The sequence below is a fragment of the Rattus norvegicus genome, chromosome 10 (assembly GCF_036323735.1).
Source record: "Rattus norvegicus strain BN/NHsdMcwi chromosome 10, GRCr8, whole genome shotgun sequence".
Taxonomy (NCBI): Eukaryota; Metazoa; Chordata; class Mammalia; order Rodentia; family Muridae; genus Rattus; species Rattus norvegicus.
The window spans coordinates 86,072,805-86,095,721 of NC_086028.1; the positions used below are offsets into that span (position 1 = coordinate 86,072,805).

Below are 22,917 nucleotides of genomic sequence, written 5' to 3' on the forward strand. Positions count from 1 at the left end.
CACTGACAGGGTCAGCACAGTGGCCCAAACAGACACCAAAGGGAGTCCAGCCAAGAGAGGGGTCAGAGGAGTCAGGATTGACATACACAAAACCATGGTGGCAGCATGACACACTACTTGTCCCACTTGATCCCAAAGCGCCAAACCCAGGAGTGCAGGGAAAGGCCAACTCTTTTCCTTCTCACTATTTGTCCCTTTCTCACTTCCGGTTCCATGCCACTCACAGAGCATAGGGCTGGAGAGATGGCACAGTGGCAGAGCATTGGACCCGGGTTTGATTCCCGGCACCCACATGGCAGCTCGCAACTGTAACTCCATTTACAGGGGACCCAATGCCTGCTTCAGGCATCAGGCACACGTGGTGCCTATACATGCAAGCGGGCAAAGCATCACATGTACCAAATGAATCTAAAATGTCCCACAAATTAACAAGAAAGAAACCCACAGCATTCTGAAGATTTGGGTGACATTTGGTGAGGTACTGGCTGCTTCCCGGAAGATGTACCCCATCCAGCATCCAGGGTGAGACCCCAAGCCAGTCCTCAGGACTCACAGGAATGACACTGTGGTTTTGTAGTCTTTGGTCTTAACAGTGTGACATAGAGGCAGAAAGGGGCCAGAAATAGACAAACCAGGTTTCAAGGATGGGAAGGGAAAAATAAAAGCAGAAAGAAATCCCAGTTATTGGAGACTCACTTGGGTCCTGTAAGTGCAAAACCAAAAGAGGTCCCTTTCAATCCTTGGGTGTTAACCCCCTGAAATATCAGATGGGTTTATTTAGCATCTGTAGATGTTAAATAGAAACACAACCATAAACAGGAAGGGAAGCCAGCAGGTAGATGGGAGGGGGAGCGCTGACGGAGGGCACCGCTACTCCCTGGAATCATTGTGTGCTTTAACCTGTCAGTTTGTGCAAAGACGGTATTGTGCTGTGTCAGAAGCAAGCGCTGTCACTGGGTTTACCATCTTGGAGGGGAAAAAGACACTGCAAAGCACCGGGCAAGGAAATGCTCAGGAATCTACTCTCCTTCGCCTCTGTTCTCTAAGGCCCAACCTTCCTTCTTTAACGGAAACTGAAAACCCAAGGGAAGGATCTAGCAGGGGAAAGGAAAACTCTGAAAGGCCAGGCCGGCCATAGGGTGGTAGTGGGGAGTTAGGGGGACTCTGCCCAGATCTTAGTTAGCATTTCAACCTACTTGCCCAGGCTCTTTCCTCTTAGGCCAGGGGTCTGGCTTGGTGATGAGTAGAGGAGAGCAGTTAGTGGTTAGCTTGGCTGTAGTATGATTAAGGCTGCGTGTCTGCACCCTTCAATCCCCCCACCCCCACCCCCGCTAGCTAAGGCAAGGGAAGGCCACTCTCAGGAGAAGCACCATCCAAGAGGTCCCTCTCGCACACACTCTCTGAGAACTCCAAGACCAATAATGTAGACTCAAACTCATGCAGCTGAGGGAGGGTGAGAGAGGCATCCATTGCGGTCTTCAGCACGTAGCCGTCGTACGTCTGCCAAGGCCCGTCTTTGTCCCCACGACCGCAGCTTGCGGCAGCAGCCCACCTTGACCAGCAGCTCTGCACCCACAGGCAGCACCGAGGTCAGGGAGGGTAGGACGCGAAAGTCGGGGAAAGAGCTCGTGCAGCTCGGAATGCGCGCCCGCAGGGGCGCCCAAGCCTCCAAGAGCACCAAGTCCCCATATGCGCTGGCGCACCACGGAGCACCCGCAGCGCCCCCTCGCCGTGCACACACAGTTCTTCAGGAGCTTGCGGGTAGCGGCGGGGACCTAAGATCGCCGCCAAAGCGCCTATCGCTTCTAGCGAGGGTCTGGGGAAGGAGTCCGACAGCCGGCTTCGCATGGAGTCGGGGAGAGCCTTTCGGTGGCGCTCCAAGCCTCGCAGACTGCGAGTAGCCCAAGCAGTTCCACACAGTGGTAGGTGCGGCGTTTGCCCGCTCGCGCTGGAGTCGGGCTCGGAGATCTCCCGTTCATTCGGGAAGCCTTGGAGCGGCGCGCGCGCCCAGAGCGGAGCTGAGCTTGTGGGGCTGACAACACCACCCGCTGCAGCAAGATCAGGTCCGGCTCTTCGTGCTGCAGGACCAGGGAAGCTTCTGCACCGTAGCGTCCAGCAGCAGTGAGTGAAGGCTTCATAGGAAGGTGAACTGGCACAGGGCCGAGGCCAATGAGGCAAGGGATGTGACTCCCAAAGAGCGCACCAAGCAAGGCCAAGCCTCGGCCACTGCTTTTACAAGCAACAGGGAGTCCCCTTGGCAGGGGACCTGTCAAGTCAATAGCTTCAAAGTCCAAGGTTGCAGGGAGCTTGGGGACTGAGGCCACCATGCAGTCGGAACAAGGCATCCGATGTACTCTCATATTCACCCAGATAGACATGGGGCTTTGGGTCTGTCCAGACAGGGAAACGGTGCAGATTCATAAGCAGTGGGCAAGTGGCTCTGAGCTGCAGGCTGACACTCTCCAGGCAGTCACTGGGGAGGCTTGAACTGAGTCAAGCCAGTTTGGGTGCAGATATGCCAAAGACCCATGGGATGTTGGGGAGTTGGCAATCAGTAGCCTCACTTCCCCTGTAGCTTCACACTGCCCAGGAAAATAGCCTCAGGCTGGCTCTCCTATGGGGACACCGAAGTGGCAAACAGGGCCAGACTATGGGACTCTGCCCAGTCCCTGGTCTCACCTAACACAAGCCTCACATACAGGGATGCCTTCAGGAGCTGGCAGGCCTCCGTGTGCAAGACACTGGCAATGGCCACCTGGGACAGCCAGGGATTAAAAAAAGACAGAGTTAGGCTTGTCCTACAGGCTAGGGGCGTGGGAGGCTGGCAGTTCCAGGTCGCTAGAAGAACACAAGCTTGGGGCCAGCCACTCTTTGCCACTTATTGACTGTGTTACCTTGGGCAAGTCACTTTACCTGTCAAATTTCAGTTTTTATCAGCTCTCATACCTGCAGGGTATTTTATTCAGGGGCAAGGAGCAGGGGGGTTCACCCAGTGGCTCAGGGACTCAACAAAAGACATTCACTAGCCATTCCTGGCCAATAAGGGTCCCGATATGTGCTGTTTGTCTCTATAGAATTAATCCAACTTTCCCTCCACCTCCAGCCTCACACCCCAGGACTCACACAGCTGAATCTAGGGTGCCATGTGCAACTCCAGGAGCCACGTGGGTGGCTTAGAGCTTGCAGGGAATCAGAAGATTAAAAATGGGAAATTATAGAAACTCCAAGCTCTGGAATATGAATATATATATAATCTCAGCAATTGGGAGAGTACAGCAGGAGGATCAGAAAGCCAAGGTTATCTTTAGCTACATAGTGAACTGGAGACTGGTCCTGACGCGCGCGCGTGCGTGCGTCCGTGCATGCGTGCGCGTGTGTGTGTGTATATGATAAGCACAGTAAAAGTTCATCAAACCCAATGTAAGTCAGCCACGGCCCAAGAACCAGCTGGCAACCTCTGGCCCAGGGAGTGAGAAACATGTCTGTATTCACCCAATGAGAAGGGCCAGGCCTGGCTTCTTCACTGTTGTACTCAATGTGGCTGGCCCAGTGCCCGGGCTGTAGGCAGCACTTGGTGAAGGTCTGGTATGGTGGAGATATGAATGAAGTATGCTGGTTACTACCCGAGGGCCTAGCATACGGGAGCTTTTCCCAGGTGGCTCAGCATCTCCCCCGTTCTTTGTCCTCCCCTTCCTCTGGCTGCCACCCACCTGTATGTCCCTCACCCTCCTGGGGCTGCAGTATTCACCGTGCTCTGTGTCCATCAGTGCCTGACACAGGTTGACTCTCTGTGGCTCCAGTGGTGCGTCCTCTATAGTCAGTCACGTAGTATACATGTCCGACACAACCACTTTGCCCAGGTCTGCCTCCATCTTGACAACCCTAAAGTTGGGAGTGGTTGCCAGGCTACAGTAGGTCCCTCACCCTCAGCAGGGTCTTCCAGCATGGGCTGGTCCCGGCTGACTTCCAAAGCCTGGAAGTTGTCGGTGCTCACCATGAAAACATTCTTGGCTTTGGTGTGCTTGTTGTGCACTGGGGCCTGGCGACATTCTAGAGAGAAGAGCATCAGCTTCTGCTTGTAGTCAAGATCCAAACAGGGCAACACCTTTTCCCACTGCTCACTGAAGTACTGCTTGCACTTGGTGGCGTTGGAGGCTTCCCAGCGGGCACCATACCTGCCCTCGGGACAGGGGACCCAAGACCCTCTCTAAATGCTGGCCGCATCCCTGCTTCCCTCACCCACAAAGCAACTCCCTAAGATAGGGAAGCTGGTGGGGAGGCAAGAGAGAGACGGCCCACCAAGCTAAGGGGAAATCATCTATCCAGCTTAGCTCAAGCTCTGCTCTAGGAGATCAGAGATGAGGAAGACAAGGGACCAGTTTAGAAGGGAATGGGGGCTTATGCTGTCCGCAGGGATGGGATAGACTCGATGGGGAGGGGAGTACAGAGTCATGCAGTGAGGTACACCGGGAAGAGGTAAGGAACTCCCAGACTCTCCCAAGGGCCTCCCTCCCTCCAGGACAAGGAAGATGCTAGTTGGCAAAGTCTGCTGTAGTAGCTAAGAACACAGTAGTGACTTTTAGCCCAAATCGAGTCCCGAAGACAGATGTGGTTCTCAGGGCTCCTGAGTATTTTGTAGCTGACTCAGGGCTACAACACAGACCTCCCGGATGTCTAACTCACAGGATGTCAAAGCCCACAGATACCTATATCATCAATACAGAGCTGAACATTTCAAGGGCATCTGCTTTTCCCTGTCATGCGCACACAGGCACTGGCTCACATTCATGGCACTGGCATGCGGGCATGCAGCCGTGGGAAAGGTCCCAGGAATGGGCTACAGAGTGAGGACAGGCTTTGGACTGGGCTGCAGTGAGTACGATTAGCTGGTTGGCTCTGCATCCCCAAGAGGAGCCTCTGAGATCTGAAGGTCGGGTCCAGTTGGGTCAGATCTGCCAACCTCCGTACCTCCTAACGATGTGAAGTTTGTCCTCTCCTCTTGTGCCCACAGCAGCAGGACCAGCAGCAACTATCGTTTATCCAACCAGTAAAAACCGAGCCAGGCCTTGGGTTGAGACTGTACACGATTCCCCGAGGAGACCAAGATTATTACTGACTGTGGGCGGGGGAAACCGAGGCATTGGACTAAGTCATTTGCCCAAGGTTTCTCGAGCAGCAATCGGCTGATGTACAATCAGGACACTCATCCTCCTCAGCCATAGGCCACACTGCAAACCCATCACGCATCACCTCAGTCCGGCCTGCCTCAGCCCAGGTCAGGCTGTCACAGCAGGAGTCTTTCTGCCTCTGCACAGTTCCCCTACAGCCTGAGAACAGCCAGCTCATACCTATTAGGCTGTGGTGCTCCCTTGCTTTTGCCTCTTCAGTGGGACTTTACTACTTAAGTCAGGCACCTCGCCAAGAACCTCCCCAGCCTCCAACATCTCTGTATTCTTAGTACTCCTGTTTATCCCACCCAGCCATCCCCAAACAGGCTATTTTATAAAGCTGCTGAAGTCGTTACTATGTCTGTCTGCCTGCCTGCCTGCCTGCCTATCTGGAAATTGAACCCAGGTCCCTGAACAGTCCTAAGCATACCCTCATCACTTGGAACTTTCCCCTGAGCCTAGAATCCCCACTCTTCCTCTCTCCTTGGTCAGCTTCCCCCACTCCCTCCCACAAGGATCAACGTCTCAGACACCCCCTCTGCTACCCCGACCTCCTCCACGGCTGGGCTGGTAACTGGCCTCCAGTCCGAGGCTACTCCCTGTGTGCTGGAGTTCTCTGTGTATCTGCAACCGAATGGCTTTACCCAGGAAGCCCCGCCGTTTTCCATCACTGCCCCTGCTGTCCGCTCCAGGCCACCCCCTACATGTTGTAGCTCTGTTTCTGGTTCAGTTCCTTCACGTCTCTTTCTTCCCTCTGCCTTCCCTCTCTCCCATACATTCCCCAAGGGCAGGCAAGACAACTGGCTTCTCTCTTCTTTTTCTGCCTTTGAGGCAGGGTCTCGTGTACACCAGGCTGGCCTCAAGTGCACTACAAAGAGGATGGCCTTGAACTTCTTATTCTCCTACCCCTAGCTCCTGATTACAGCCGTGTGCCACCACGTCCAGCTCTGTGCATGCTATGCGTGCTCAAACCCAGGGCTCCCAGCATGCAAGGCAAGTGCTCTACCAGTCAAGCTACCTTCCCAGGCCAATAACTTCTTTATGTATAAACCCCAGATAGGGCAATGTGCCTGGTTTCTAAAAGGTATATCCCAAAATTTGGAGAATTTTAAAAAGCTGAGTGTGTGTGTGTGTGTGTGTGTGTGTGTGTGTGTGTGTGTGTGTGTGTGGACTTTGGCACTTGTTAGGGGGTGGAAATCACTTCCTTCCTCGTCTTTGCTTCCCAAAAGCCTGTGATTCCAAGATTTCAGCCTGCCCACCACCCAAAGGATGTGAGAATGGGGGACAAGTGTAAGACCAAGATCAATATGACAGGCGCCCTCCTGGAAGTCTGTCAAATGCTTCACATATTTCTAAAACCTCGGTCCCACCCCGTCCTACAACAGGACCAAATAAGTACTCTGAGATGTTTTCAATGAAGGAACCTGGGGAGGTGAAGGCCAGTTTGAAACAGTTCCAGACAGCAGTCCTCGGACCATTAGAATCCAGTCCAAAACAAACCAAAAACCAATTCAGTGGACACTAGCCACATTTAAGTACTCAGTAGCCCACATGGCCTGGCTAACACAGAAAACATGTACGGTATCCCAGAAAGTTCCAGCAAACAAGTTGTTATAAATCTACAAGACCCTGTCGCCTTGTAGGAGGCCAGCCTGTGGTGGAGGGGTGGGGTGGGAAGATAAGTAGAGTTATATGAATCAGTGCTAACCAGGGGAGGCCAAGTATGAGCAGCCCTGGACCCTATATACCTCCACAAACTAGTGGGATCCACTGCAGCCTCCATGGTCTGAAGGCTGCTGCGTGGCCGTGTGTGCTGGTCTCCCCATCCTCCTATCCACAGATTATGTAAACCCAGTCTCTTCCCCAGACTTATATAGTTCCCATCCTTGGGACCTCACTAGGGAGGTCTCAGACTCTCAGCAGGGCAGGACCCTATCAGACAGGGTTTCTTTGTACCCTGTGGGCATCTTCAGAATATTGAGACAGGGGAAGGTCGGAGCCCATCAGTGGGTTCCCCAACACACCTACACAGGCCCCGACTCTGACCCTTTTCCAAGAAGCTCTAGGACTGAATGCCAGCCCATGTGTCCCCACACACTCATGGAAACACCATCTTGGATGGCAGACACTCTGGCCAAGGTCTCCTTGAGCTCTGCTGAATGACAGCAGCCACTAGTGCTAACAGGAGAAAAAGGCACCAGCAGAGGGCGTCACTTGGGGCTCAGGCAGTGCCCCACCTCCTGTGACTCCAGTTCAATACCTTCTGCACGTCCTGGTCATTTCCCACTGCCCCATGCTGCAGCAGGAGCCACTGTGGTCAGACCATGGGGAGCAAAAGGAACAGGAGTCTATTCAATTATTGCAAATATTGAATATATAGGTTCCTAGGAGAGCTCACAGGGATGAGACCAACAGATAGAACACTGGAGGGTGCAGGCTCCCAGAGTTCTCAGCGTTGGACCTAGCAGGACTCTGGGGTGAGAGAAGCAGATGGGATGCCAAATACCAGTGGTGAGGGGGGCAGATTTTGTAGTGAATTTTTACCTGGGGAAGTAGTACATCTGTGCCTTGCCAACAAGAATCTGTTCACCTACCTGGAAGCTGACAGGGTATAAGGCACAGGAGGTCCAGATTCAGAAATGTCTGGCTGTCTCCCAAGACCTTGGGGACTAGAGTTCAGAGACACCTGGGATAGCTATTTAATTCTGCCTTGGAGATTTATTAGGTACCTCAGTCTCTTCATCTGAGAAATGGGTTTGTAATTAGGGGAGGAAGGACGGAACAGAAATGGAACTGAGAACTATAACAGGTAGTGAAGAAGGGTTGGGTTTGCTTCTGTAGAACCAGGGGATACCAAGGCATTTATTTGGTGGCCCTGTCTCTCCTGACAACACATAGTCACCCAGACATGCCTTCCAGTCTCCTCACAATTAGGTGCAGCATTCTCCACACAAGGGCTAGAGAATATGGTGATTTTGATGCCCAAGCTCCCTCGCCCCTGGGTGATTCACTGTCTGCCTCTGACATTCAACTTGAGCTCTGGAATGGAGCGTGAGCCTTGGCACGTGCACACGTGCCTGGGTGACTGCCTGCTCTCTTAACTGTATTCAGGTCAAGCAGACACTCCTGTTGCCCCAGAGAGTATCACAGGTCAAGGTTCTCCTCAAACGTGTAGGATGGGTGTTTTCTTCGGTAGGATTTTAAAGGGTGTCCCCCCTCCCGTCTCCAAGTGTCTCAGAGAAGTCGCAGCCCTGGCCAAAGTCCACAGCCTGATCCAACTCACTGAATAGTTGCCTCAAGAAAAGACAAGTTGTTGGCTGTGGGCACACAGAGAGCAAGCCATACCGTCTGCATGGAGAGGCAGCTCTCCCTGTGCCTCCAGCCCAGGTTGGGGCAGGAGTGCTGAAGCATCATAACGTCACCGTGGCTGCCACCCGATAGCAAGGGTCCAAGGAAGTTGTAGTTGTGCCATAATGAGAAAAGATTGATACCCACCCCAAGACTCACAGTCACCCACATGGACAGTGCTAGACATAGATACCAAGGCACTTGTGCGCATACATCTCCCCACGGTGAAACCAAGTCTAGGGTCTAGTGCGTGATGCCCATGTAGTGACACACACCCCCTCAGGGACCCGGTGTGAGCCTGCATGTACAAGTAGACGGACAGATCAGTGGACACAGATGTCTCTGAAACACTAGACACTGCTCACATGAGCTGGATGTCGCATACCTTGACTAAGCATGAAGAGAACGCCCCGAGATCACTGCCCAGGACGAGTGCATGCGCACACTTCCTCATAAAACCAGATGCATCTGACTCTTGAGATCACATGGCCAAACATGCACACAGGGCACATGCGTGTGCACACACATGCACATATCAACAGAACAATGCTGTTTCTATCACAGATAAAATAAAAACTCAGAGGCGAGGCCCTGTACCTCCGTGGGCGTCTATAAACAGTTCATCCTAAGGGAGGAGGGGGCATTTTCTTTAGTGCTGTGGCCATGGGTAAGGTGCCCACAGCACTGTCAATAACCTGTCCTGAATGCACACTCCTGCAAGAAACCTTAATAAAACTCATTGACTCACCAAAAGAGAACATCAAAACGTGGGAGTAGTTGGGGGATTATCTGGGAAGAGGAAAGGGATCAGCAGGAGGGGACACAGGAGGAGATGGGGGAAGAATACTGCCAACATACATTATAATCAAGTTCGAAAATGTCACGAAACCATTAGTGTGCATGACTAATATTTGCTAGTCATTTCTTTAACCTGCAAAGAAAAAAATGAAAACAGAGGGAGGGCCCAAGGGGGGGGGGCGATGGAGAGTGGCAATGGGGCAGGGGGACATTGAACTGAGACCCAACATTTGCCCACTATGCTCCTCAGGAGGATTCTACGTATGGCCCAGGGCTCCTCCTCCCCTTCCCTGGGACCTCTCCGTCACTTCTGGGCTATCTGAAGCTATACCGATGTTTCAGATCCTGTACAAGGTAGAGAAACCTCAAAGCCCAGTAACGAGAAAGCTTCACTACGTCCCCTTAGACACTCTGCCTCCAGACCCTTGTCCCTGGGAGAGGTTTCCAGAAACCTTTGAAAGCTGCCTCCCTAAAAAAACAAAACAAAAACGACCAGCCGAGCCAAGTGTAGCGGTGCCTGCCTATAAGCCTAGGACTTCTGTGGCCAAGACAGGATGGCTAATTTGAGGCCGTCCTAGGCTGCAGAGTAAGTTCAAAGCCAGCCTAGGATACAGCAAGGCTTTGAAGGAGCTGGGGTGAGGAGGGAGGAGAGAAACAAAAACAAAAGGCCTGACAAGACCCTATGTGAGGAGGTGAGTAGGGGTAGGGACACAGGTAAAGGTGCTGGTCTGCCCACCCACCCACCCCAGCCCCCGGGGTCCAGGCTGCGGCTCACCTAGGAGCCTTCTGGTATCATCTACCTTCTCTCCACCAAGGAGGTAACAAACAACTCTTCAACTCCATCCAATGCTTCCCCTCCCCTGGCATTAGAGGAGGTGAGGGTCAGATTTCCCATAAGGAGTCTTTAGCTTAGGTTCCCACCGCACACACAATTTACCCAGATGTGCAGCACCCTGAGTCCTCAGGGCAGATCTCCAGATGTCCTTCCCCCTCCTTACCCTTTGTTCTCAGCTGCAGTCCAGGCTGCATAGGACTGGGGTGAGTCTACTGACCTTGGGTCCCCAGCAGACAGTCTCTGGGGGGTCACTAATAAGAAGGAAAGCTTAGGGTGGGACAGACAGTGACCCTTTCCCTGAAGCCTCTGAGACCTGTCCCCACTCAGGCGCCCTCAGTACTCACCCAAGAACATTCTCAGCCTTTGGAGACAGCACAGAGCAGAGCGCAGAGCAGGAGCAAACCCGGCCAGAGTGACAGAGGGAAGTGGGTGAGAGGGACAGGAGGGGAGGGCTTGAGGGAGGGAGGGACTCCGGTTAGCCTGGAAAGCCCAGATCCCCTTTGCCTGAAAAAAGGGGTGCCCGATCCCTGATTTCTGAATCCCAACCAGAGGGGGATGGAGCAGAGTGGGATCTTTGCCAAGCTGGGAGTGCGAGGGACTGTGGAAACCAGGGATGGAGAGTGGAGAGTGAAGTGTGACCTACTCACCACCACCCCCCATCCTGTGCCCCAGGCTCCCTGTCTCCTGCCTCTTCTGCTGAAACAAAAGGCTGACTTTGTCCACAAAGACCTCCTGAGACAGGTACTGCCCTCACACACCTCACCCCTGCACTGTGTGCTTGAATGCTCCCCTGCTCTGCGCTTGCTGAAGTCTGTTTAGACCACCTGTCTTCTTCCTCTCCTGGACATCACCTTATAGTCACCTGCTTTTACTGAAGGGAACACAGGCTCAGAGAAGTGACAGAGGTAAAGAGGGAGCCCAGGTTAGCCCCTTAGACCTGTTACCTCCTGCAATGCCAGGAAGGAAGTGGGGAGGTCTCTGCCAGATCAGCTAAAACGTCTGATACCATCTGGGGTTTAGGGTCCCCACCTCTTCTCTCCACCGTTGCTCCTTCCTCCCCTTCCTGGGTGCTGAAAAGCTGGCTCTCCACTCACCTGAGCACCTGGTGGCTGCGCAGGGGGGTGGTGGGGAAAGGGGAGACAGTCAGGCCACAGCTGGGATCTAGTCTCGAATTCCAAACCCTGTCTGTGCCCAGTGCGGGCCCCCACCCCTTCAGCATTCTGTCTCCACCAGATAATAACCAGTAATCTCAGGGCAACCAATACCTGCACCCCCCCGAGCAGGTCTAGGGAGGAGCTGACAGAGGCTGCTTCTTGGAACTGTGAGAGGAAGGAGTTGTTTGTGCAGAGGGGTTGGTGGGGGTAGGGGGGAGAAACTCAAGCCCAGAGACACGGAAGCTCTGTCTTCTTCCAGGCAGACACCTAAACTAAGCCCCCTAATTCTCTACCCAGACAGCCTCGCCTCTCTGGGTGGTCTCCGCGGGGAAGGCAGGTCTCACCTGGGGGAAGGGGATGTTTGGCTGCCTTGGGAGAATGTAGGGTACTTCTGTCTGCTGTCACCCAAGGAGGAGGTATAGAAGGCACTGGCTGGGCTGGGGGGGGTCTTGGGGGGGTATTGCTTCTTTGAAGCTTGTACCTGAAAGTCTCAGGATGATGGGGTGGGGGTGGGGGAGCTCAGTGAGGAGGAATCAGCAGCCCAGAAAGATGCTGATGGGAAGGACAGGAAGAGAGCTTCCGGAGCCTCCTGGAGGGACTGAAATTAATCCATCTGTAGGGAGCAGTGGACTTAGGAGCACTCACTCATCAAGCCAGTGACTCATGCATGACCCACGTCCTTGGTTTCCAGGGTCTAGAGTACAGCCAGAGGCCTCAAAGTTTGGAGAAGAGAGAGAGGACTTGGGGATCTCTAGCATGTTGGTGGGGAGTGCGGAAGACTCAAGTCTGACTGCCACAACTGCAGCCATCTTTGTCTTGGACGCCTTTAAAACCCGACCTCTCTCTGTTTGCCAGTCCTTCCCAGTGTCTACCTTCACCCACGGTTCCTCGAGCCATTTCAGTAGGACAGAGCTGAAGTCTCTTCCTGTCCTTTCAGGTGTCTGCTGCAATGGAGGGTGAGGGAGAGGGTCTCGGCTCACTCTAAATTAGCCCAGCGGCAGAGTATGTGGCTGGCTTTAGGAAGCTCCCCTTCTTTAGCCAACTACAGGGACAGGAGATAACTGGTGCGTCCCCTCCTTCCTTTTCTTTCATTTATTTCTTTGTTTGTTTTTAACGACTTATTTGTTTTATGTAAATGAGTGCACTGTAGCTGTCTTGAGACACACCAGAAGAGGGCATCAGAACCCATGACAGATGGTTGTGAACCACCATGTGGTTCCTGGGAATTGAACTCAGGACCTCTGGAAGAGCAGCCAGTGCCCTTAACCACTGAGCCTATCTATCTATCTATCTATCTATCTATCTATCTATCTATCTATCTATCTATCTATCTATTTTGACCCAAGGTTTCACTGAGTAGCTCTCTGGCTGTCCTAGAACTCAGTCTATAGACCAGGCTGGCCTCAGGCTCACAGAGATCCACCTGCCTCTGCCTCCCGAGTGCTGGGATTAAAGGTAGGCATAACCAGTATGCTAGAGATAACACAGAACATAGGTCATATGGTCAGAGGTCATGAGTACCTGTAAAATCATCTTGCTGAGCCCACTTTCTCAGGTCAACCCCCTTTCCCATTCATAAACACTGTGGACCTCTCTCTCTGTCTCTCTCTCTTTTCCCCCATGGTTTTGCTATATTGATCTGGCTACCCTGAAACTCTCTACAGGCCTTGAACTCCTAGTAAAATCCTGTTGCACTTGCTCTTGCCTCCCAAACGTTGGAATAAAAGGCATATGCCAACCTCTCCTTATATACTGGCTACTCTCTTTAGCCAGGGTAGGAGGTCAGACACCTGGAGTCAAAACCCAGCTCTCTGGGGATGTTATTCTCTCTGAGCCCCCACAGTCCGGTGTGTAAAGTGAGGGCTGACCATCATCATCTGTCTGGTCAGGGTGGGGTGGGGGGCTTCCTGCTGGGTGTCTGAGAGCTTTGTGACCAGTTTGGCTCTATAGCAATGACAGCAGAAGGTCACAGCTCCTCACGCAGATCTCCCAACTCCCTGTGCTGCCCCCAACATCTGGATTAGAGCCAGGAAACTGTGCCTCCACTTTCCTGTCGGCAAATGTCGAAGAATGGATTCAAGTAGTTTAGGGTGTAGTGAGTAGGGTCACTGGATTTAACCGCACTGCTGGGGGTTCCTAGTGCCCACAGCCCCAGCCCCAGAGAGGAGGGTAAAGAAGAAAAGGATAGCCCAAGACGCACTTCTACAGTCTGACAGGGCCTCCTGTGTGGCAGGAGCCTCAGGGAAGTACCGGGAGGTAGAGTGAAGTGTATCTCAGGTTTGGCTCTGAGAACTCCAGAGCCTCTGACCTAAGCTAAGAGAGGAAACTCTAGGAGGGAAGCCCCCCCCACCCCCGTAGCTCCTCCTATATACTACCTCAGGAAGGAGAACAGGAAGGAGAGGGTCCTGGCTTCACTGCCTATGACTTTCTGTCACTATGGAAGCTTCCAGACCTGCAGGACCCCTAATCAAAGTGACAGCTCCCAGGGAACAGGCTCCTGGCTACAAGAGACAAAGAGGCCTCAGGTCTCCATGTGTGGTGTGGCATCCCAAGGGATTAAGGAACTCATTAAGGGTTCCTTGCACACACACACCCCATACACCCCCAAAGCTTCCCTGAACTAGGTAAGGATCTCTCCATTGCCCTAGGGTGCTCCAGTGGCCCCAGCCCAGTCTTACACCAGACCAGAAACAGTTTTAGCAGGATTCATACGGGTTTTCTTTTCCCAACTGACTTCCACCTTGGGCGGCTGCTGGCTAGTATCTCCCTATCCAGGAGGGCTGGATGTACCTGGGGCCCAGGGCCCAGAGAAGGCCCAGAATTAACCAGAACAATGTAGATGGCAGCTTCTCCCACTGGGGCTTCTGAACCACACAGAGTCACACTAGAAATCCGAGGCTTTGCGTTCTGACCCTAAGTGCAGCGGTCACTCTCTCCCACCTACAACGGGATGGTGAGATGCTTGTCATACATCTCAGCATGGCCTATAGAAAGGTCTGGTTCCTTATCTGCCTCCTCTGCCCAGCTACAGGGGACCAGGAGCAGACAGCAAGCATTCCTCCTAGGGTTTCTCAGCATTTTGCACTGAGATCACACTGGGTCTGCCTATGGCCTCTGATTTCTTGACACACCCTGAATACATAGTGACTTAACTGGCCTAGTAGTTAACAATCTAGAGTGGAGTGCTAATCATCACGTTTCCTGGTGACTCCTAATTTGGTGATCTCTCAAACCAACCCCACCAACCCTGACCCTTTCCCATTTCGGTACCTCTTTCTAACATCTGAAATGTCCATCTCCCCCACCCCACCCCCATCTCTCCAAGAGCCTGCCTAGCTGAATCCATCCATGCCTCCTCCCTCTTCCTTGGTCCCTAAACTGCATTTGTCACCAAGCCTCGATGGTTCTGCTACACGACAGCCTCCAGAAACTGGTTTCTTACCCGATCACTCGCTTAACCACGTATCCCTAAGTTTCACTTTTGTCCTCTGCTAGGGACATCTGAAAGGGCAAAAACTCCTGCTCGCAATGCTGCCGTGAGACCCAAAGGTCAAAGGAAGGCCCCTGCCCTGTAAGGGATACCAGCTTACCTCAACCAAGCTCAGTCTATACCCTACACGAGGCTCCACTGCCCACTGCCCAGGAAGAGGCCAGGAGCTTTCGGTCCTGTACCAGCTCTCGCTGTGGCTCTGCTCATGACACCCTTATTCCTTTGGGATCCAACATCAGTGTCACAGTTCTTGAGCTTCTCTGGGTTCTCCTATTGCCTCACTCACTGTCCCCTCTACTGATAGCTTCCCCCATCCCTATATTCTTCCCCTCTGGTACTAGGGATTGAACTCGGAGCCTCACGCATGCTGGGTAAGAGCTCTATGTCTGACCTACATCCCTAATCTTTGTTTACTGTGGAGACAGGACTCACTAAGTTGCCCGGGTTGTATCTGAAGCCTCTCCATAGCCCAGGCTGGCCATGAGTCTGAGATCTTCTCTCCTCAGCCTTTGGAATGACTGGGATTACTGGCCTTCGTCAATAGACCCAGCTGTCTTCTGGGTTCTTGGCATTTGTTTCGATTTCATTACCTGAGAATAAGCGTGTCTTTACATAGAGTTATTTAGATAGCTTCTTTTTTTTTTTTTTGGAGGGGGGAACATTTGAAAGCCTTGAAAATGTGAGCCCCCTGAACAGCGGCCTGAGCCTCATAGATAAAAAAATATATATATATTTAATGAGTAATATTTGATGGATTAATGTAGGACTTTAAAAAATAAAATCTTGCGGGGTTGGGGATTTGGCTCAGTGATAGAGCACTTGCCTAGCAACCGCAAGGCCCTGGGTTTGGTCCCCAGCTCCGAAAAAATAAATAAATAAATAAATAATAAAAATAAAAAAATCTTGCTATGTAAACCAGGCTGGCCTTGAATTTACAGCCTCCTGATGACAAGCATGCACCATCCCCTCCCCCCCAGCTTAAATAGAAGACTTTTTAACCCCTCCTCCACAATTCCCGCCCCCCATCCTACATGCTCCAGAAAAAGCCATCCATAAGATTTGCTCAGTCACAACCTTGAGAATCCAACTCTAAGTGCCTCCTTTGAGGAGTTAATACTGATAAGAGAGTCTTCCTGTCACTTGCTAAGGACAAGACGCCAGCCTGAAATGCTCCTCACCTGTCATGACCATCACTCTCCCTCCCTCTGAGGCCTTTGTGTCCCTGGGGGTGTGTCTCAACTTCCCTCATGCTCTGGGGACACTGTATAAATGTCATCCAAAGACTAGGCACTCTCAAGGTTCAGAGTATCCTCTGGCAAAACTACCCTGCGGGGGTGCAAGGTGGGTTTCCTGAAGCCACCCCCAGGATATGGGGTAGAATGCCTCCTGCCTCTCCCTCCTAGGCTTCTGTGGATCTGCCTCCCTTGCCAGCCTGCAGCTCGTGACCACCACGTGTCTGTCAACAAGCATCGCCCTCACAGAAGCATTCACCCATTTCTCCCAGAACACTGCACTGTAGCCAGATGCCCCTACAGCACTGACAGCCAATCCCCCTCCCCCAGCCCCTACCCTTCTCCGTGCAAAGTCACCCCAGGCTGGGAGAGGCAGAAATCCTGGCTGAGAGTCCAGCTGCCACAGGAAGCTCCTGTTGTTCCTCGGTTGGAGCGCTATGCAACGATGTTCTGAAAAGCAGGAGTATGGAATACCCTGCAGGCCAGAGAAATGTTATAAATGTCCTAATCACAACACACCTCCAACAGAGAGAGCTCCTAGAACTGAAGAGACCTCCAGGGGAGACCCAAGACTCTCACAGCCCAAGAGATTCCCATGGAAAGCTGCCCAGAAGCAAAACAAAACTTTCTTTGGTTTTCTGGAATCCAGAGGCCATGCCAGGCAGGCGCCATACCACCGTGCTACATTACCAGGTTTTAAAATAAAACCTGACAGCACCACAGAGGGAAGCCACAGACCCAAGGTCCCTTAAAGGGACCCAATGCCAGTTTATAGGACGGGTGCGAGGCTCAGCGCCACTCCACACTGACCTGGCCCTGTGGAGGTCTTGCCCAGGCTGAGCTGCCGAAGCCTTCGCTGGTGGGCGCGTCCCCCACAATGCACCTGGGCCTGAGCGGCAGAGTTCAGCTGGATGTTGCAGACATCGCACAGTGTGTAGGAGGGTCGTTTCCTTTCCCGCTTAGGCTTCGATGATTCTGGAGAGTGAGGGGGGCACTCAGATGCAGCAGTTGTGGGGGGCTCCTTCTCACCTGACGGGGGTGGGCTCAGTGGCCGTTTCATACCTGCGCAGATAGAGAGGGAGACAGATACACGGTGTCTGGGTGGTTGGGAACACACAGAAAACAAAAAACAGGAGAGGTTTGAAATCTGGAAGTGCTGATGTGCATGCCAGGTGACCCAGCCTAAGTTCTAAATACACCCCTCAGCCAAAATGTGAAGAGGAAACATGATGGGGGCGGGGGGCACGTTTCAGGCAGAGTAGCATTAAAATATAGGATCAGTAGGAAAGGTGTCAGAAGCAACTGCACACTGGAAGCCGGTTGAACACAAGGTCCCAGCGCCTGAGAGCAAATCTCAGAGGCAGAGATGGGGACTTGGAGACAAGGTGACACTGGGGAAACACAGCATCGGGCCAATGGAGTCACACTTTAGGAAGCTGAGTCCTCTTCTCGAGCCTCCAGGCAGAAGCTGACAATACTGTGACAGACAGACAGGCATGTGGCACTTACTGGAGACACAACAGCCCTCTAGCCAGAAACCCAACCATTCTGTGCTCTATACCCAGCAGGGTGACATTCACCAATAAAGACAGCCTGCAAAGCCACCCCAACCCCATCCCACATGGCTTGAGATGCCCCTATTATCTTGGTCACCCGAGCCGGGGCCACGGCTGGCAACTTGGTTGAGACCTGGGTCTGCAGAACACAGTATCCACACATGGTCGCTCATGTCCTTCTTAACAGGCAACTGTTCCCTTTGCAGATAGCCTTCCCCACTAAGTCATTTCTCTGGCTCTTTCCCATTTCTGCTTCTGTTTCTCCTTTGGAGTTGGTTGCCAAATCTCTCTCAGACGGACCTTGTAATATTCACCTCCTTCCTGGTGTGTTTTGTGTGTGTGTGTGTGTGTGTGTGTGTGTGTGTGTGTGTGTGTCCTCATGAGTGTGCTTGTGCATGCTTGTGCATGCTCATGCATGCAAGAGAGATTACATGTGTACAACACATGGGTATGTGTATATGTGTTTGTCTCTGTGTGCAAATGTATGTATGCCTGTGTCGGCATGTGTGCGTGTGTATGTCTGTGTGTGTGTGTGTTTATGTTCCCTGGCTCACTTCACTGGGAGACTTCCTGAGGGCAGTGCCTGCTTCTCCAGACTTGAACAACCCCAAGGTTTGGGGAAAAGCGTGACTGAGCCCATTTCTCTCTTTATAGATGGACTATGTGGTCCTGTTCCATTCCTGTTGAAGCTCTGACCCTTAAGTATACCACAATGTGACTGTATTTGTATAAAGGACCTTTAAAGAGGCCACTAAATTAAAATGACAGCGTAGCAGTCAGTTGCAAACCCAAATGCTGTCTTTCTTTACGAGATGGAGAATTTGAACAAGGCTATTTCAGAAGAAACCATCCCTGAGTCTGTCTATAACACACACCTGTTATCCCGGCTTCAGTGGAGGTCTAGGCAGGAGAATCAGGAGCTGGAAGCCAGCCTGGGCTACATGACAAAATGTTGTCTTTAAAAAAAAGAGACAGAGAGAGTAGAGGGGCTAGAGGGATGGCTCAGTGGGTAAGAGCACTGTCTGCTCTTCCAGAGGACCAGGTTTAATTCCCAGCACCCATGTGACAGCTCACAACTGTCTGTAACTCCTGTTACAGGGATCCAACACCCTCACCCAGACATGCATGTTGTCAAATCAGCAATGTACATAAAATAAGAATAAGTAAATTATTAAAAAATATTTTTAAAGAAGAGTAAAAGGTTGGGACATAGCTCAGTTGGATGGAGTTGCTTACCTAGCACGAGGGAAGTCCAGGGTTTGATCCCCGACTCTACATGGACCAAGCATGGTGGCACATATCTACAATCCCAGCACTCGGAAGGGTGAGAAGTTCAAGGTTATTTTTAGCTACACAGAGAGTTTGAGGACAAATGTAGGGTACATCTCACCCTGCCTATTAATTAATTAATTAATTAATTAAAGAAAATAATAAGTAAGAGAAGAGAAGCCACCATTGCCACTGCCTGTCCTGTGACATCGTGACCCCTCAGTCCGTTAGCTCCAGAACTAAGATACAATACATTTCCGTTATTTAAGCCTCTGTCTTGCGGTTCTTTACGATGGCAGCTGGAGAAAGCTAATACTTCTCCCTCAAGGTCATTTCCCAAGTCCTTAGTTAGTCTCACGTTCATTCTGCTATTCTGCTCATATCTCCAACCATCGCTAAGTGTCTGAGACTTGCTCTATGTTAAGTCGAGTCTCTGTCCCCAAATGCGATGCGTTAGGAAGTAATCATGTTGGGAGCTAAGGTTACTGGATGAAGAGTAAGGTACCAGTGTCAGAGAAAGCTGACAAAAATTACAGGGCTCTTGTAAAACTTCAAGACTCGCCAGGCTTCCCCCCCACCCCAAGATATAGCGGCCGTACAGTTCTGGGGAGAGGAGGCTCTCCCATCATCCCCGGGAGCTCCAGTGATGCCATTCTCCTAAGCCATTGTCCATGCTGGGAATGGCTTCTCAGTGATGCAGCTGCCCGTACATCTCTAGGTAACTCCAATAACCTCACTGGATCACGCAGCTAAACTTGGGTGGAGTGATGTCTTTGGTCTGTCTTGGATTTGTGCCCTATCTAAGGTGAACAGACATTTGTTTTTGTGTCTCTAGGAACGGTCACACAACAGGTGAGTCCAGTATACGAAGGGGATCGTGTCACAGATGTGCACACAGGTTCATGAGAGGATAGATACACAGTTCAGCCAAGGTACCTACAAGCTGCAGGGTCCCCAAGATTACCAGACATCCACTGCAATTTAGGGAAGTGACATGGGGCAGATTCCCCCATTACGGGCTTTAACGAAACCAGCCTTGAGAATCCAGATCTGTGAGACAATCCGTTTCTGTTGTTCCTTTTGTGTTGTTCTGTTATCCCTACCCTATTAACCTAATACACCATGGGCTTGACCCTTGTATAGCCACAGATGCCTGAGAATTTGAAGCTCCTGTCCTGGGTGCAGGGTGCCGCTGCTGCTTGTCCATTCCAAGTGGCCTGGTGGGCCTCTATCTGAGAGTTAAGAGGTGGCTACTGTGAGCAGGGCTACACCACTTTTCCAAATGCAGGAAGCATCCGAGTTGCCCCTGGTAGATTTGCCAGGGACCCAGAACCCTGCTCTCCCCACAGAAGACACTGGAGGTCACTCCCACCACTTTGTGAGGTTCCCAGTTCCTCCACCAACATTTAGCCCCTTCTCGCCTCTAGATGGCAGACCCTGTAGCTCTTCTGCCTCCTCCAAACTCTTCTCCACTCTCTGGTAGGGGACCGGAAGGAGGTCGCAGATGCCAGAGTTAGAGGAGGTGGCCCAGGTGTCAGGGGCCAGGTGGAGAACTCAAAGGGATGAGGCTTTCTTAGCTGCCCAGGAAGAGCTCAATGGGGACAGGGATATTTTAAAATCTCAGTGCAATTTATGACAGACTGGACAGGGACATGGCTCAAGAGAGCAGACAAGTATGTGCCACAGGACTGGTTAAACCTCTGTGATATACAGCCTCTGGGATCTTGGACTGCTGGGATTCCGGGCTAATGTGTGTCCCAAGCCAGGATGCTAGGCCTGCTGTGGCCTGTCCTGCTTGACCCAGCCTTCCCAGCTGTCCCCGGCTGAGCTACACTGTGCCAGCCAAGCCAGGACTCTGTGATACGTAGGCATGGGCAAGTGTGGGGTTGCACATTGCTTCTCTAGCCCCAACTATAAACATCACAGGCTAGCACGCGCATGCGCGGTGACACACACGTACGTATACACGCATGCAACCACGCACAACCATACTTAATACCACCTTGACTCACCCTCCCAAGACCTAGTGACTGAGTCTAGTGACATTCTGAGAGGAGAAAATTGCTCTTGTCCAAGAGCAAGGCAGTGGGTTTGCCTCTAAGACCAAGGAAAGCTAGGCTATAAACTGAAAAGAAAAAAATCTTAGAAGCTTCTCTGAGTCAGGGACTATAGCTTAGCTGGATTGTTGCTTGCCTAGAATGCATGAACTTCTGCATTTGATCCCTACCAGCATATAAAACCCAATGTTGGTTGGGGATTTAGCTCAGTTGGTAGAGCGCTTGCCTAGGAAGCGCAAGGCCCTGGGTTCGGTCCCCAGCTCCGAAAAAAAAGAACCAAAAAAAAAAAAAAAAAAACCCAATGTTGTAGCAAATGCCTATAGTTCCAGTATTTGGAAGAGGCAGGATTAGAAGTTCAAAGCCAGTTTTGGATGTTCAAGGCCAGCTTGGGCTAGGCGAGAGTCTTTCTTTCTCCTCCTCCCCCTCCTTCCCCCCTCCTCCTCCTCCTCCTCCTTACCCCCTCCTCCTCTTCCTCTCCTCCTCTTCTTCCTTTCCTCCTCTTCCTCTTCCTCTCCTCCTCTTCTTCCTCTCCTCCTCCTCCTCTTCCTCTCCTCCTCCTCCTCCTCCTCCTCGTCCTCCTCTTCCTCTCCCGCCAACTTTGTCTTTTTGAGACAGGGTTTCTCTGTTTAGCTCTGGCTGTCTTAGGACTTACTCCATAGACCAAGCTGGCCTCTGGCTCACAGAGATCCACCTGCCTCTGCATCCTGAGTGCTGGGACAAAAGTCATGTGCCACAACCCCCTGGCTCTGTTTTTCTTTCTTTTTAAAGTATTACTATTGGGAGGGGTGGGGTAGAGAGATGATTTAATGGTTAAGAGCACTGACTGCGGGGCTGGGGATTTAGCTCAGTGGTAGAGCGCTTACCTAGGAAGCGCAAGGCCCTGGGTTCAGTCCCCAGCTCCAAAAAAAAAGAACAAAAAAAAAAAAAAAAAAAAAAAAAAAGAGCACTGACTGCTCTTCCAGAGGACCTGGGTTCAATTCCCAGCACCCACATGGCAGCTCACAACTGTCTGTAACTCCAGTTCCAAGGAATCTGACCTCTTCACACAGACATACATGAATGCAAACACCAATAAATAAAAATAAATTTAAAAGTATTATAATCATTTTTTAATGTATGTGTGTGAGTCTCTGTGTGTGCATGCATGCGTGTGTGTGTGTGTGTGTGTGTGTGTGTGTGTGTAAGTATATACCACATGTGTGGCCCACAGAGACCAGAAGAGGGCATCAGATCCCTTAGAACTGGCATGAGTTGTTCTGTGAGCTCTAGGAACTGAACCTGGGTCCTCTAGAAGAGCAGCTAGTGCTCCCAACTGTGGAGCCATCTCTCCAGGCCCAGACCCTGTCTCTCTAGTGGTATAAAATCTATTTACTGAGGGCACCCTGTGTGCCAGACATCTTGCACGTAAGATCTTTTTTAGACTCCACAACAGCACCGTGAGGTGGCTACTATTATTAACCTGCTATATACCCCCCAGATTAGTGAACTTCTAGGTTCCCCAGCTAAACCTGAACTGCACCTGTCTGACTCAGATCCCTTAACCACTGCCTTGGCTCACCCATCTTGACTGAACTGCCTTGGGGCAGGGTGAGGAGGGCTCACAGGCTCCAAAGGGAACAATGGGAGAATATAGCTATGTAGCTTCTGTTAGGGGCCGAGGGCAGGTGGGGAGGTGTCACACCCTGGGTGAGAAGAGATAAGGCCAGAGCCACGAAGGACAGGTGGCAGGACAAGATGAAAGAGAGAAAGAGCATCTATGGGCCCATCTGTCCAGTTTACCCAAGAATTAGGGCTGTACCTCCCTGCTTCCCACCTTCCCTCAGAGACTGCCAAAGACTAAAGCAGACAGAAAGGGCATGCGCGTGATAAGGAGCCACCCTATGAAAGAGCTGATAGAGGCTTCTGTCTGGCCTGTTTATTTGGAGTTGAGGGGTGGGGTGAAGGGAGCACTCAGGATTGGGTGGAGGGAGCACTCAGGATTGGGTGGAGGGAGCACTCAGGATTGGGTGG

At 51.8% G+C, this 22,917-nt stretch overlaps 1 protein-coding gene, 1 long non-coding RNA gene and 1 pseudogene across 12 annotated transcripts in view; all 3 read right to left on the reverse strand.

The window, feature by feature from the left end:
* Window positions 1-22,917, reverse strand: part of Zfp385c (zinc finger protein 385C) — a 56,126-nt gene that overhangs the window by 10,476 nt on the left and 22,733 nt on the right. For 8 of the 9 annotated variants that reach the window (XM_063270150.1, XM_039087740.2, XM_039087739.2 and 5 more), the window contains one exon: window positions 16,836-17,087. In XM_063270150.1, the coding sequence (XP_063126220.1) occupies window positions 16,836-17,085 (250 nt within the window). In that variant the 5' untranslated portion in view covers window positions 17,086-17,087. The remainder of the gene's footprint in view (window positions 1-16,835; window positions 17,088-22,917) is intronic. The other variant, XM_063270151.1, reaches the window with a different exon arrangement.
* On the reverse strand, window positions 1,358-4,173 carry C10h17orf113-ps1 (similar to human chromosome 17 open reading frame 113, pseudogene 1; annotated as a pseudogene).
* Window positions 2,930-10,029, reverse strand: LOC120095293 (uncharacterized). 3 transcript variants are annotated; one of them, XR_010055808.1, is made up of 3 exons: window positions 4,969-10,029; window positions 3,749-4,050; window positions 2,930-3,582 (listed from the first exon to the last, which is right to left on the reverse strand). It is a non-coding gene; the product is annotated as an uncharacterized LOC120095293 (long non-coding RNA). The 3 variants fall into 3 exon arrangements; XR_005490765.2 differs by having other exon boundaries at window positions 3,749-3,882; window positions 3,995-10,029; XR_010055807.1 differs by having other exon boundaries at window positions 3,749-10,029.